Consider the following 13025-nt stretch of genomic DNA (forward strand, 5'->3'; position numbering starts at 1 on the left):
GGGTGAGGCTCATCAGGCTCTCAGAATTCCAGGCGCTTACGCAGGCAAAAAAAGGCGTCAACTCATCAAGGTTTCCCTTCAGCAGCACAAGCGAGGCGCGCGACACATCGTGTATATAGTCGTCGACAATGCAATTGCTACGAGCTGCAGCCTAGATCCAATCTCCCCTTGCAATGCAACATACGATTTCGAGCGTATGCGGATCCTGCGACGAATGCCCACCAAGACCCATCGTTTCTATCAATATTCCCCTCACCGATGCGCCTTCTACAATGCAGCGAAAGTGGCAAGTTTATCTTGACCAAGGACTTAATTGAACCCGTCCCTCCATTTGCTATTCTTTCGCACACGTGGGCAGCAGATACAGAGGAGGTGACCTACCGAGACATTGTTGAAGGTCACGGCGAGACCAAGGCTGGTTACGACAAGATTCGGTTTTGTGGGGAACGCGCAAAGTGCGACAACCTAGAATACTTTTGGGTGGATACTTGTTGTATAGATAGATCGAGCAGTTCAGAGCTTGCAGAGGCTATCAATTCTATGTTTCGGTGGTATGGCAATGCGGTCAAATGCTATGTCTATTTGTCAGATGTCTCGAGACCTACCTTAAACATCGTCAACACGTCTGAAGAACCTCTTTGGGAGAAGCAATTTCGCAACAGCAGATGGTTTACTCGAGGTTGGACACTTCAAGAACTTATTGCTCCACGGACAGTCGAGTTCTTCTCCAAGGAGCGCTGTCTTCTTGGAGACAAGAGATCGCTAGAAGAAATCATTCATGGTACAACCGGCATTGCCCTCGAAGCTCTTCGAGGAGGTCGACCTTTGCAAGAGTTCGGTGTCGATGAGCGCATGTCATGGGCGAAGCATCGCAATACGTCACGGCCAGAAGACGCAGCTTACTCTCTTTTGGGCATCTTTGGTGTTTACATGCCGCCCATCTATGGCGAGGGTCGAGGCGGGGCACTACGTCGCTTGTGGAAGGAGTTAGAAGATCCAAGATTCAAACAATTCAGGTCGTCTTTCAATGATGCGCCTGTTGATCTGCTCTCCGTTCATTTTATGGACCGCCAGCAAGAGCTGACTCAATTACGAGATGCTCATCAAGTTTATGGAGAGAACGGACCCGCTCGTTGTGCTATCTGGGGCATACCGGGTGTTGGTAAGACACAGCTAGCAATTCGATATTCGAAAATGTTCATGGAAGACCCAACTGTGTCGGCAACACTCTGGGTGTCCTGTTCTACTTTAGAGAGGGTGCATCAAGGCTTCTCGGAGATGCTAGTCCTTATCGACCATCCCGATCAATTCAAACTGGAGCATAATGCGCGAATTATTGCAGCTCGTCGTTGGCTGGAACAACCGGAGGTCAGTGGGATATACCGTTGGCTCCTAGTCCTCGATAATGTTGACATGACAACCGTCGATTTTCTTCGCGAAAACTTACCACGACAAGGCAAACGAGGTCGAATCCTTATCACTACGCGCACTGAAGCCGTCGCTCAGGCTGTTTGCAGAGCTTCTGGAAGGTCGCATCCACACTTCGAGGTCAAGCCGCCAACTGTGGAGGATTCAGCTACCTTTTTCCTCAGATCACTTGGAGTGAGCCCCAAATCATTGTCGAGTGTTGGCCAACGCCAAGTTGCCGACCTAATGAAAAGTCTGGGATGTTTACCTTTAGCTGTTGAGCATGTTGCGTCTTTCATGAGCCAAACATCTCAGACTATCGATGTTTTCACGAGATTGTATCACGGCAAGCAGAAATCCGATGTAAGTTCGACTTTGAACCACCATTTGACCTTGCCGCATTGGGAGCGTCTAACGCGTATAGTTTTTTGACTGGGAAAACTTGCTCTCAGCGTACGAAGTAAAGTCGATCTCGAACATTTTTAAGACTCATCTTCTTGATCTAAGACGATCGAGTCCTGAGGTCTATGGCCTTCTGAATATACTGGTGTTCTGGGACCCTGAAAAGATCGAGTATGAAACAATTAGAATGGGAGCTTCCTTTTTGCTTTCTTTATCGGAGACGACCGAGACACCTTCGAAATCGGAACAAAAGCGGCATTGGACGCTATGGTTTATTCCGAGCCTGATAAAAGCTCATTGCTTTGGGTTCGCTTCCAACAGTCAAAGCTCTGTAAGGATTGCCTCAAACCTGGTTCCGGCAAAAGATGGGCTGCTATCTTCTGAGCTCAAATCCATAATCAACATGATGTCCTCTGAAGTACGACTTCAAAGCGCGTTGCAACAACTTCAGATGCTCTCTCTTATCAAACGCAGATCAACTGAAGGAGGAGGAGCATATAGCATACATGATCTCACCCAGACTTTGGTTCAAGTGTCTCTTGAATCGGAAGGTGCTTGTCTCCAATGGTTCAAATGCGCAGTCAGAATGGCTTGCGGAGCTTTTCGTGAGATCCGAAATCCTGATATGCCCGAGTATTGGCATAGATGTGACGGCTTGATCTCACATATCCTCTCGCTCACGAAGTACGGCGCATCGGTAGACCCCAGCAACACCGAACTTCTCTCAGCTCGTGGCCACGCAGCTGTGTACTGGTGCAAGCGTGGCAGATATCACGAGGCTCGTGAGATGTATCAGCAGATACTGAGTATCGGGCATATTGACGATACCCAAGCAATTCAGTGGAAACTGGGCCTCGCAGAAGTCAATTGGCACCTGAGCGATCACACTGAGTCTGCATTGCTGTACGAGCAAGTACGGCGGATTCGAGAATCGCAACTTGGAGCTGACCACCCCGATGTTCTGCATGTTGTCGAAAAATTGGCACTTGTGTATCGGTCACAAGCTCGGTATGAAGAAGCTCGCTCAATGCTGGAACATGTCCTCCAGAGTCGCAGAAAGAGTCTCGGCCAAGATGACCTTGTCACTGTTCAGGCTGTTGAGAATCTCGCTCTAACAGTCAACGAATATGGGGAAGCCGAAAACAATCAAGCCCTATATCTTGAAGCTGAAAATCTGCATAAACTAGCTTTAGGCTATCGAGAGGCTCAACTGGGTGCAGACCATCTTGACAGTTTGTGGACGGTTGACAATCTTGCAACCAACTATCGAGCTCAAGGCCGACATCTGGAAGCACTGGAGATCTACGAAAGAGTCCTCAAGGGACGCACGTCACAACTAGGAGAGGATCACCCACAGACACTGTGGACAGTCGCCAACCTTGGATCTACGTATACTGGTCTAGGTCGCTTTCAGGAAGCTGAGGCCATGTACAAGCGGGCAGTCGTTGCCAATGGGAAGCAGTTGGGCCATGACCATACGCAAACTCTGTGGGTGGTCGAAGGTCTGGCGGATGTCTACCGTCAGCAATCACGGTTCGAAGAAGCGGCAACTTTATACGACCGAGCGTTACGTGGAATGCAAGGTCGCGTAGGATTTGAGCACCCAAGTGTAATGCGGATAATGCACAAGTTGGCGAACCTCTACCGAGACAGCAACGACCTCACAGAGTCAATTAAGATGTTTGAAAGCCTTCTAGAGCTTCGTGAATCATGGCAAAGATCTGGCAATGCAGAAATGCTTCGAACGTATCACGACGCAGCCGCCACATACGTCCGCGTGGGAATGTATGCTCAGGCTGAGGAGTGTTACAGGCAAGAGTTTGCCAGAAGTGTTGAGGAGTTGGGAAGTTCTCACGTGGAAACCAGGAAGCGGGAGCGGAAGCTGGCTGACTTCTTGAAAGATCGGGAATTGCAGGGCAAAGCAGCCGGTGGTGGCATGTAGGAAGTTTTGGGAAGTCGTGAGGCCATGGCCTCTCAGCATAAAGTTGACAAGGAGACTGGGAGAATTGTTGAAGGTATGGTTGACGCCGTGTGTGTGCGGGACAACAACCCCCTTTCCCCCCTTTCCTGGTTTAGAGGCGAACGATAGTGCTTCGCCTGTGACCTTGTCTTTACTTGTATCCAAACACGAAATTCAACAATATTATTGCTCTTTCAATACATATCGAGAAATGCCATCGAAGAAATGAAGGTCAGCAGCGCATACCAATCGATAACATGCAATCCTGGCTTCCTTTAAACCCCCCCCCCCCCCCCCCCCCCCCCGCCATGAAATCTTCCTTACAAAAACCCAGACCGTCACATTCTACTTGCACATCCTCATCCGCAAATGATAGCCCTAATCTCAATGCTCGCCCTCTTACTAGTGTTCCTCGAGACCGAAGGGTCAATAAAAGATGTATGCGGCGCAACTACCGCACATCAGTCACCGGCACACACACATACTCAGCCCACAAGAGAGACAAAAAGTCCACTCAGAAATCGAGACTTACACTTGGCCACGCCCTCCAGATTATCATCGATCTTAAACAGCACAATATCATCCTTCGACATGCGCTTTTTGTAGTACCAGCGATGCGCAGGGTTGTACGTCACTTCGAACCCTTCCTCGCTGAAATGTGGGTAGACTATGTCGATTCTGTGCAGGTCCGTTGGGGTTACACTGCGGTAGTCGCAAACGGCAAGGGGGGCGTCAACGTCGGCGTCGGCGATACAGCGCCATACACTGTTTTCATAGTTCAAAATGTAAGCAGCACCTCCAAGTCGATCAGGGACCGGTCCGGTTTTGTACTCCGTAGGGTTGGTTTGCTAGCTGCCTGTAACAATCTTCACTTACTCTATATACCGGTAACGACGGCTTTTCATTGCCACTGCTTCAGTTGGGAATTGGAACTCGAGGCGCTTTGCGCAGGACTCGGGGGTGTTGTCTGTAGGGTTTTGAGCCCGTATTATTATATAAATCAATGATGGGATCGCTTTTTCTCCTTCTTCTTGAGGGAATTTCAGTTGCTTTTTTTGGTTTTTGGTTTTTGGCTTACCGCAGTGGACTCGGAATATGGGACTCCTCCATATGCCATCCCCTGATTTTGTCGTGTCGCTGCTTCGAAGCTTTTGTTGTTGGGGTGTGTTAATGATCATACGGCAAGCATCATAGATGATGGGGATAGGGAAAGTGTGCGCCCGTACATACGTTGTAATTGTAGATGAAGACTTTGTCACATTTGAAGTATTCCTTCAACCATGCTGATATGACTGGGAGATATTGTGATTGTACACTTTCGTCCGTCCATTCTGACACGTCTGTCGGAAGGTGCATGAATCGGAAGCCTGTCTCGTCGAGGTCAAATGCATCTTCTCTGCCTCCAATCTCGCAGACCTCGACAGCGTGGTCGCTTTCAACAAGATTAGTGCGAGCCAGCGTAGTTCCGCAGGGTAGCTGGCTGAAATATGGCTTCTGGGTTTTGTAGAGCTCCAGAGGGGCTAGATACGTGATAGTGGCACCTTGGACCCCGGGTAAATCAAGAGTAACTTGATCATCCGAGAAGTCTGTGGTCGGCGCTTGACGACGACAGATTCAGAAGTTAGACTTGCAGAGTTAATTCAGTGACTGTGGAGAGTGAATATATACCTCTCGTTACCATTGTCGTCGAAGTGAACCGTTTTCGACAGCTGCCTGCTTCAACTTTCATCAGTAGACTCCTGAGCCAGTCGCGCCACGGTTGATCGAAGGGCCGGTCGGGGTCGAATTGCCACGAGAGAACTTCTGGAAACTCAGATCGCATCCAAAAATCGAAGTTGTCTCCTGATCTAGGAGGCCAGAATGCTTTCCACGGTCTCCTAGTGATTTCTGTGGACGAGAAATCCTTCACAGACGAATGCTTCTGCTCTTCGGAATCATAAAACCACCCAAGATCAAGTCCACTTTGGCTTGACATCGTTGCAGCAAGACTCAACGGTAAAGCTACCAAAGGCCGGGTTTGAGAATCTAGGACAAAGCGAATAGTACGCGAATAAAGATTCCACGAACATACCAAACCGTATCTCAGCTTCCGGGGAGACACGACTTTCACCTTCTTTGCAGCAGCTCACCTAGCTTCTGCAGCTGGACGGGCTTGTCTCTTTCACATCTGGTCTAACGTCTCTTAGCCTGGATCCTTTTTGAGCCGCATTCTTCACACGCAGGCTATTCGTCGCGATGCTAGGCACTCGTGGCGTGATAACGTCAAAGATCGAGCTTGATGGTCAGCCTCACTGGCGCCCTGTGCTCTCTAGGCTTATCAGGACGTGTACCAGTTAGACTCGAATTTCTTCACCGGTTTCGAATTGGGCAAATCGGCGCAAGGTGACTCAGCATCCCGTGCATCTCTCAAATGGCATCGTGCAGGAGATTCTAAACCATCCCCCGGCAAGCGGCAGGATATCGACGCTGCACAGCGTCGGAGTTGTTTCGTTTCCTTTCGCTATTGGATCGAGTTGGCATTGCTTCGTGTCGAGGCTCAGCTGCGCAAAGACAGGCATTGCGCTGAGGACGTTATAGCGGGCTTGAAGAAAAGGGGGGAAATGACGAAGTGCGCTATCACTTTTTGAGTGCGATCTGTGGAGGCAAGTTCGGTCTCAATACGCTTAAAATAGGAGGAGAAATAGGTACATTGAGGAGTAGGTACAAAGTGCCTAAATTTAACGGTTCAAGGCTGCGCTTTTGAGTCCAGCTGCGACGAGGATACCAACCGATTCCCAGTTCTGGTCTCATTCGACCATGTACAAGCAGAGTATATGCAGACACCCCCCTAATCCATGGGATGAAGCACGATTTGACTAAGAAAATTCGCTGAGGCTGGAATGACCCGATGGTCTCCGTAGGATGCTGCATAGTGCTGAGGGTGTAAGAGAGACTATCGTAAAACAAGACCCTACCTCGCAGCACAGTGGATTGGCTGCTATAGAAACTGTTGGCCTCCTCGTCAAGAGGATACGGCGAGCTTTTGCCCTCTACACCCTACATCCTAACTATAAAATTTGTAGGAAACTTACCACCCAGTCCCTATTGTGATGACTCCGGAAGATTTTCCCAGAAAGACTACGGATTATAAGGAAGCTGGCAGTTTGGGCGAAAGGGGTGGCTTCTTTGACGAGCCGACCCCGTCGAGGCCCGCTGCAAAATCGTCGGTAGCCGGGAAGGGGACACAAAGGACCTTGAAAAGCTGTCGGGCGTAGATAGGATGGAGGATGGCCAGCCTTGACTGTTTGGATGAGCGGCACAGGCAATACCAGTTATCACCTTGATCGAATCGCGGAGACTTTGGAGTTCAACCTTCGACTTGTGTTGGGCAGACTCGGTGCTTGAGTTAAGTGTGTTTGGCTGGAAAGGAGAGCAGACACACCTTGTATTTCATAGATGCCAGTACAACTAAATTTCATGGAGATTTCTGCATTCGCTACTTATTCCAGTGGGAGATGATAAAGAACAGCAGAGCATTTGCGACGGACGAAGCGACTGATGTGGTGGGTTCTCCGGAATGGTTCTGCTGAACGATGTGGGCGACCTGAGGCAAGCATTATACTCTTGATCCAGGAATCATGTTCGAGGAACATGGTGTCTCATATAGTCACTTTGAATGGTTTGGGCTGGGAGCTCCACTCCGCGAGGTGGTGCGCAGTAAGAACAATGAGCCCGTCAAGCTTCTACCGGCCAACGGGGCCAATCGGTCCGTTCAAGTCTCGAAAGGGAGGCTCTGCGACGCCATATCCAGTAAGAAAATAAATCACTTATCTAGGTCCACTCAAGACGAGACACCCGACTCTAGCATTCATTCACTGCATGAGTCATCTCATTCCTAATTCCCTTGCAATGGCATCCCCTGTTTGTCCCTCGTTAACCTCGAGCAAGTACTTGTCAAACAGGCTCGTCTTGTCCACCACACTCTCCAATATTTCAAAGTCCAGGACCTGGTTCCGGTAGATTGCGAGCTGTCGCCCGATCGTGATGATGTTCCTGATCTCTCGGCCATTCAGAACATGGTCTGCCAGGTCCTCCACATGACGCATCAGATTCTCCAAGTTGACCTTCGACTCTTCCAGATCCTTGAGACGGCGGAAGAAGTTGCGCCAGACCTGTCGCCGCTGATCGTGAGTCAGCGGCTTGTAATGCAGCGCGAGCATAATCCGTGAGCGGAACGCCTCATCAAACCGGCCGACGCGGTTGGACGTCAGAATCAAGATGCCGTTGAAGTACTCAAGGACCCGAAGGAAAGTGGAAACGAGTGCGTTGCGCTGCACGTCGTATAGGGAACGTTCTTCGAGGAAGATGTCGGCCTCGTCGAGCAAGACAACGCAGTTCCAGATGTTGCCGAGATGCAGTACGTTCTCCAGATACGTCTCGATTTCCTTGGGTGTTGTGCCAATGTCGCCGCACGTCACGCGGTAGAGCGGCTTGTGTGCGATTTCAGCGACGCTCTCGGCCGTGAACGTCTTTCCGGTACCTGGTCCGCCGTGTAAGAGCATGGTCAGACCATTACCTTTACCCCCGATCAGGTCGGTGCCTTTTTCCGCGGCCACCAGATTGGTGACAAGGGCTCTGATGAGCTCTTTAATGCCAGTGTCAATCACTAGGCTATCAAAGGCTGTCTCGTTCCACTTGATTTCGGTGATGCGATTGACTTCTAAATCCACTGTGATTTGTGAGCAGACAGTCTTCAATATGGTCATGTAGAGGTGGTAGGATAAAAAAAAATCCCTTACCCCAAGACTTCGTCCGGAGGTTATAGCCCTTGATTTCGTTCGGCAGAAGGAGCAGAAAAGGCTGCTTTGGGGGCTCTTCGGCATTTGCCAAGGCTGGGTCGAGCTCCGAATCGGCGTTGGACGAGATAGGTTTCGCGTAATCTTTGTGATGGAGCCTCAGGTACGTCTTGAAGTCGATCATGTAACGGTCACTCATCTAGGAATAGAACCGTGCTGGTTAGACAAGATCCCGGAGATCGAAAGAAGATGCACTTACGAGGGTCGCCGGGTCGGTCTCCTCGGAAGAGACGTACGACACATATTGCTGTGTGCGGCATCTCCAAAAGACCTCACCTCGTTTCTTGAGCAACGCTTGAATATCATCTTCCGCGAATTCTAGCGGGTACACATTGAGCTCACTGATCGGAAAGGATTGGTTCCCTTTCCCTGGCTCCACAACTGACAAAGTCCGGTCCTTCTTGATGAATACCCCGAGATAACTGAAGCAATACGCCTCAAGGTTCCATACTCCAAATGATTTCCTGAAGTCCTCGGCCTTCAAGTCTTTCTCATCAAAGAATTTGGAGAGGTCGACACCGCTCTCGCGACAAATATGCTTAAAGTCATGGCTATCGATCGAGCGGCTTGTTGGCCACGTTGTGGACAGAAAGCCGAGCTGCACTTTGCCTTGTCGAAGGACCACGTGGTCCTGGGGTTTGAAGAGGTACTGAATGTAGCCCTTCGAAATCTGCTTCTGAGAGATGAGGTAGTCTGCCCGCTCGTATTCGAGCTTCTGTGCTTCAAGAATATAACGGACGAGTGGTTGCCATTCTCTGGAATCCCTGGGCTCGAGTTTTGCGGCGCAATCGTCCAGTGCATTACGACTGTGGTAGATAAACAGGTACGGGGCTTTGAGTTCAACCATTTCTTCGCCTTTGAGGACCGACACCGGATAAGGTAACAGCTTGTACATTTTCCGACAGACGCTTTTGAGGCGATCGGAAACAATGTATATCGATTCGCTTGATGGAGTGGGCAAGTCATCTTCATTGTCGGTACCATGGCCAACTCTGTACGTCCTCTGTACCAGGAAAGATACTTCAGGATGCCTCTGGGCAAAATTCTCCACGTTGGAAACAGGTAGAGAGCCTTGGAGAGCCTTCTTATCAAGTTCACCGTAAACCCATCTTGGATGGTCAAGCCAACAGTCGAATTTCTCTGTCTCTGCACGAGGTACGCGATGAATGATCCGATATTTCTCTTTGGATGTCGAGTAATTAGTGCCTTTCAGCTCGGCTAGCTCGGCCCTACACTTCTCTAACTCGTCAAGGACGCACGCGTCAATCGTAACCTTTGCGGGTTGCGTAACACCGACACCATTAGGTAGATGGCTGATCTCATGAGCTGATGCCTCCGCAGTCCTGGTATTGTCGCTATCGGAAATAGTGGGCCTGTCAAGCCGTTCCTTGTCCTCTTCTTCGACGGGCATCTCTGCATACGGTACAGTGGGTGATGTGTTACCGACACCCCAGGTAAGTTCCCGGGTAGGAACAACAGTTTCGGTTATTTTGGGAGAGTTTGCAGCAGAGCTCTCTGAGGCCACTTCAGGAAGCTTCAAGGTGTAGTTTCGTTTCGAAGTGCAATGAGATTACCCCAAATACCAAGATTCAATCTCTTCCCTAGTATCCTTCGAGCGATCTGCGGAGATGGTGTGCCAGGGAATTATTTCTTCCTTGGAGCTGAAAAACACGAAGTCGTCTTCGTCGCGGTACAACTGATTCATCGGCGTGCCGTACGCTGCAGCATTCTATTACTCTTGTCCGGAGTTTCCTGCTTCTAACATGTTCAGGCGGAGGAATGACATTTAGTCACACGACAACGCCCAAGGGTGAGACCTGGAGGAGGGCTGGGGGACTGAGACCCGGCAAATTCAGGATATCAAAGGCGGCATTGTTGGTCGAGCGGCCGCGGGCAAGTAGCTGAGATGGGGATGGGCGTACCATTTCTCCATCATGGAATGAGGCTGTAAAATCCAAGTCAGCCCAACCTAACCTCGATAGGTGCCTCCAGTCTAGGCACTGTCCCCGACGATTGGTGAACATGGATAATGGCTACGTGGCAGCTGTTCTGAGTTAGCCTAAGGCTGAATTGCAACCTGTTGGTATTAGTTACGGCCAACCAGGCAAAGCTTCGGACCGCGAGCTGCATGGCCGGCTCACTGCCACCAGCAAACAGCAGTATGTGGCCCAGCCATTGTGCATAAAGCTTCGTTCGTTACCTTGGAGAACCGTTATTTGACCCATGCCGCTGTGCGAGGCAGAAATATAAATCAATGCATGAGCACATTCCGGCGCGCAGAGTGGCGCTACCAGAAAGCCTGCAACCCCTCTAGCATTTCAGCCCAAGTGCAAGCCTTTGATGGATTGGAAAAGTTACTACCTCCCCGATGGCAAGGACGAGGGGGTTGCAACAAGGTAATGGAGAAGTGGAGTCGGCGCGGAAAAACAAAACATCGCTGACACTGTGTCAAGCGACCTCCAGCCCGACCCAGCAGAGGAAGCCTTTGAGAATGCTACAGCTATTCTCTCTTCAATCCCTTCCACCATCGACGGCAACGTGGACATCCTCAAAGGACACCACACTATCCAAGATATATTTTTCTTGGTTCTCCAGGCGCAGAATGCCTACGACAATAGCCGTTCGCGGGGGAAGGCGTGGCAGTGGCTTTCTGCGCTCTCGAGCCGACTCCATTATTACGCTCCGGTCATGGACGCATTGTCACAATTCCACTCTGGATACGCTTCGCTCGCCTGGGGTACCGTCAAATTTCTCCTCATGGTACGTGCTGCTTGTTTTTCGCGGCCGACCGAGAATTGAAGCTCCTTTAGGTGTCACGCAACCATGAAGAGCAAATTGCTACATTCTCATACGGTCTGTCCCGCATTGCGGACCATCTCCCCCGCCACGGACTTATCCTGAAGTTGTACCCTACCCATCAGATCAAGAGAGGAGTCTCCTTTCTGTACGCCAAAATCATAGAGTTCCTGATGAGCGCGCTAGTGTGGTACCAGGAAGGCCGGCTGAAGCGCATCTACCACGCCGTGACACAACCCGTCGACGTCCGTTACAAAGGCTTGTTCGATGAAATCAACGAATGCTCCCGCTGCGTGGACCGGTGGGCAGTGGTTGCTTCGCAGGCAGAGCTCCGTGATGTCCACAACACTCAGTCGGATATCTTGACCATTTCTGAGAGACATTACGATCTGACGCAGCGCAACACATCCCAGCTCGACGACATCAGGGCCGATATCCATCAAATCCTGCTCACTGTTATGCCTCCGGTGGCAGAAGCTGAGAGCCGGCGTGGCCTGCACTCAGCCGCGCTACTCAATACTAAACAAGTCGTGACAACCACGCAATTGGTTCAGATGATAGGACAAGTCTCAGGAGGCCCGCTGAAGGACCCTTTGCAAGTATTGCACCAAGCGTCTCTTCTGTATGTACGGCGCCAGGCCGTCCGTGGCGCTTCTCTGCTGCCCGAAGCTTTCTGGTCCTCACCCCAGCTTCAGACATGGGCTTCTGCTCCTTCTTCCTCGGTCGTCTTCTGCCATAGCTCCGTTGCATCCCGTTTCAAGCTGAAAGACTTCAGCGTGAATTTGGTTCAAACACTGACGCGATTGGACAAACCAACTTTATGGATCTTCGCCCATAGGAATCCCACTGACGGGACGCGTCCCATCCATAACATGTACAGTCTCATTTTGCAGGCGATCAAGCTATGCGAAAGATTTGGGAAGACTGAGACATGGCTTAGAGCAATGAGCCGCATCACTACCGAAACCAGCCAAGACGAGTGCGTGGATATCCTCTTTGAAATCTTGTCTAAGCTACCGCCCGTTTACATCGTCTTCGAGATCAACAGCATAGATGCTGCTTCTTGCGGTCCAGATCCCTGGTGGCCTTGTCTCGTCTCGTCCTTCCTTCGGCAGTTGCCGAAGGTTAAGGCAGTGAAGGTCCTTTTCTCCAGCTATGGGCGGACATCGCCTACTTGCCAACTGAAAGGTCATGATATTGTTTCGGATGGATGTTTAATACAAGTTGATTGTAAGAAACGAGGCCGACTTCCACCCCGTCGACAAGACCAAGTAGTATTGTCGCCCCGCAAGGCTATGCGTGCGGAATCCGGGTGTTCTTCTCGTTTTAAGGCAAGTCGGACAGTAGCATAGCCTCTATGTCACTCTCAACGTCTGCGAAGATTCTATTCCTGTTCTACATTAGCCCCTCTGAGAGACTTTAACCGCGGTTTCCAGAGCTGCTCCGTGACAGTATGTGGACGGCGAACATTCCCCAGGATTTCAGCGCGGACAGGAGACACTATCACCTCAAGGAAGTCAGTTGGTTTACAGGGACAAAGCGCATACCACGTAACAATGGCATCGGCGCAGGCTCATTCTCCCTGCACCCCCTGCCATGTGCTCAGTCAGGTAGATATATTGGAG

The 13025-nt window shown here is 50.5% G+C and overlaps 4 protein-coding genes across 4 annotated transcripts; 2 read left to right on the forward strand and 2 right to left on the reverse strand.

Moving 5' to 3' along the window:
• Window positions 1-258: 258 nt before the first annotated feature.
• Window positions 259-3751, forward strand: PV08_04996 (uncharacterized protein; the record flags this gene model as incomplete). The annotated part of the gene is made up of 2 exons (XM_016379340.1): window positions 259-1770; window positions 1832-3751. The coding sequence occupies 2 exons, from the start codon at window positions 259-261 to the stop codon at window positions 3749-3751; spliced, it is 3432 nt and encodes a 1143-aa protein (XP_016238017.1).
• A 377-nt stretch (window positions 3752-4128) lies between these two features.
• Window positions 4129-5744, reverse strand: PV08_04997 (uncharacterized protein; the record flags this gene model as incomplete). The annotated part of the gene is made up of 4 exons (XM_016379341.1): window positions 4129-4220; window positions 4302-4599; window positions 5000-5367; window positions 5438-5744. 4 exons carry the CDS (start codon window positions 5742-5744, stop codon window positions 4129-4131), a joined length of 1065 nt encoding a protein of 354 aa, XP_016238018.1.
• A 1888-nt stretch (window positions 5745-7632) lies between these two features.
• Window positions 7633-10015, reverse strand: PV08_04998 (uncharacterized protein; the record flags this gene model as incomplete). The annotated part of the gene is made up of 3 exons (XM_016379342.1): window positions 7633-8477; window positions 8548-8743; window positions 8804-10015. 3 exons carry the CDS (start codon window positions 10013-10015, stop codon window positions 7633-7635), a joined length of 2253 nt encoding a protein of 750 aa, XP_016238019.1.
• A 929-nt stretch (window positions 10016-10944) lies between these two features.
• Window positions 10945-12752, forward strand: PV08_04999 (uncharacterized protein; the record flags this gene model as incomplete). The annotated part of the gene is made up of 3 exons (XM_016379343.1): window positions 10945-11000; window positions 11058-11364; window positions 11415-12752. 3 exons carry the CDS (start codon window positions 10945-10947, stop codon window positions 12750-12752), a joined length of 1701 nt encoding a protein of 566 aa, XP_016238020.1.
• Between the last annotated feature and the right edge of the window lie 273 nt (window positions 12753-13025).

The sequence above is a fragment of the Exophiala spinifera genome (genome assembly GCF_000836115.1).
Source record: "Exophiala spinifera strain CBS 89968 unplaced genomic scaffold supercont1.3, whole genome shotgun sequence".
NCBI classification, from domain to species: domain Eukaryota; kingdom Fungi; phylum Ascomycota; class Eurotiomycetes; order Chaetothyriales; family Herpotrichiellaceae; genus Exophiala; species Exophiala spinifera.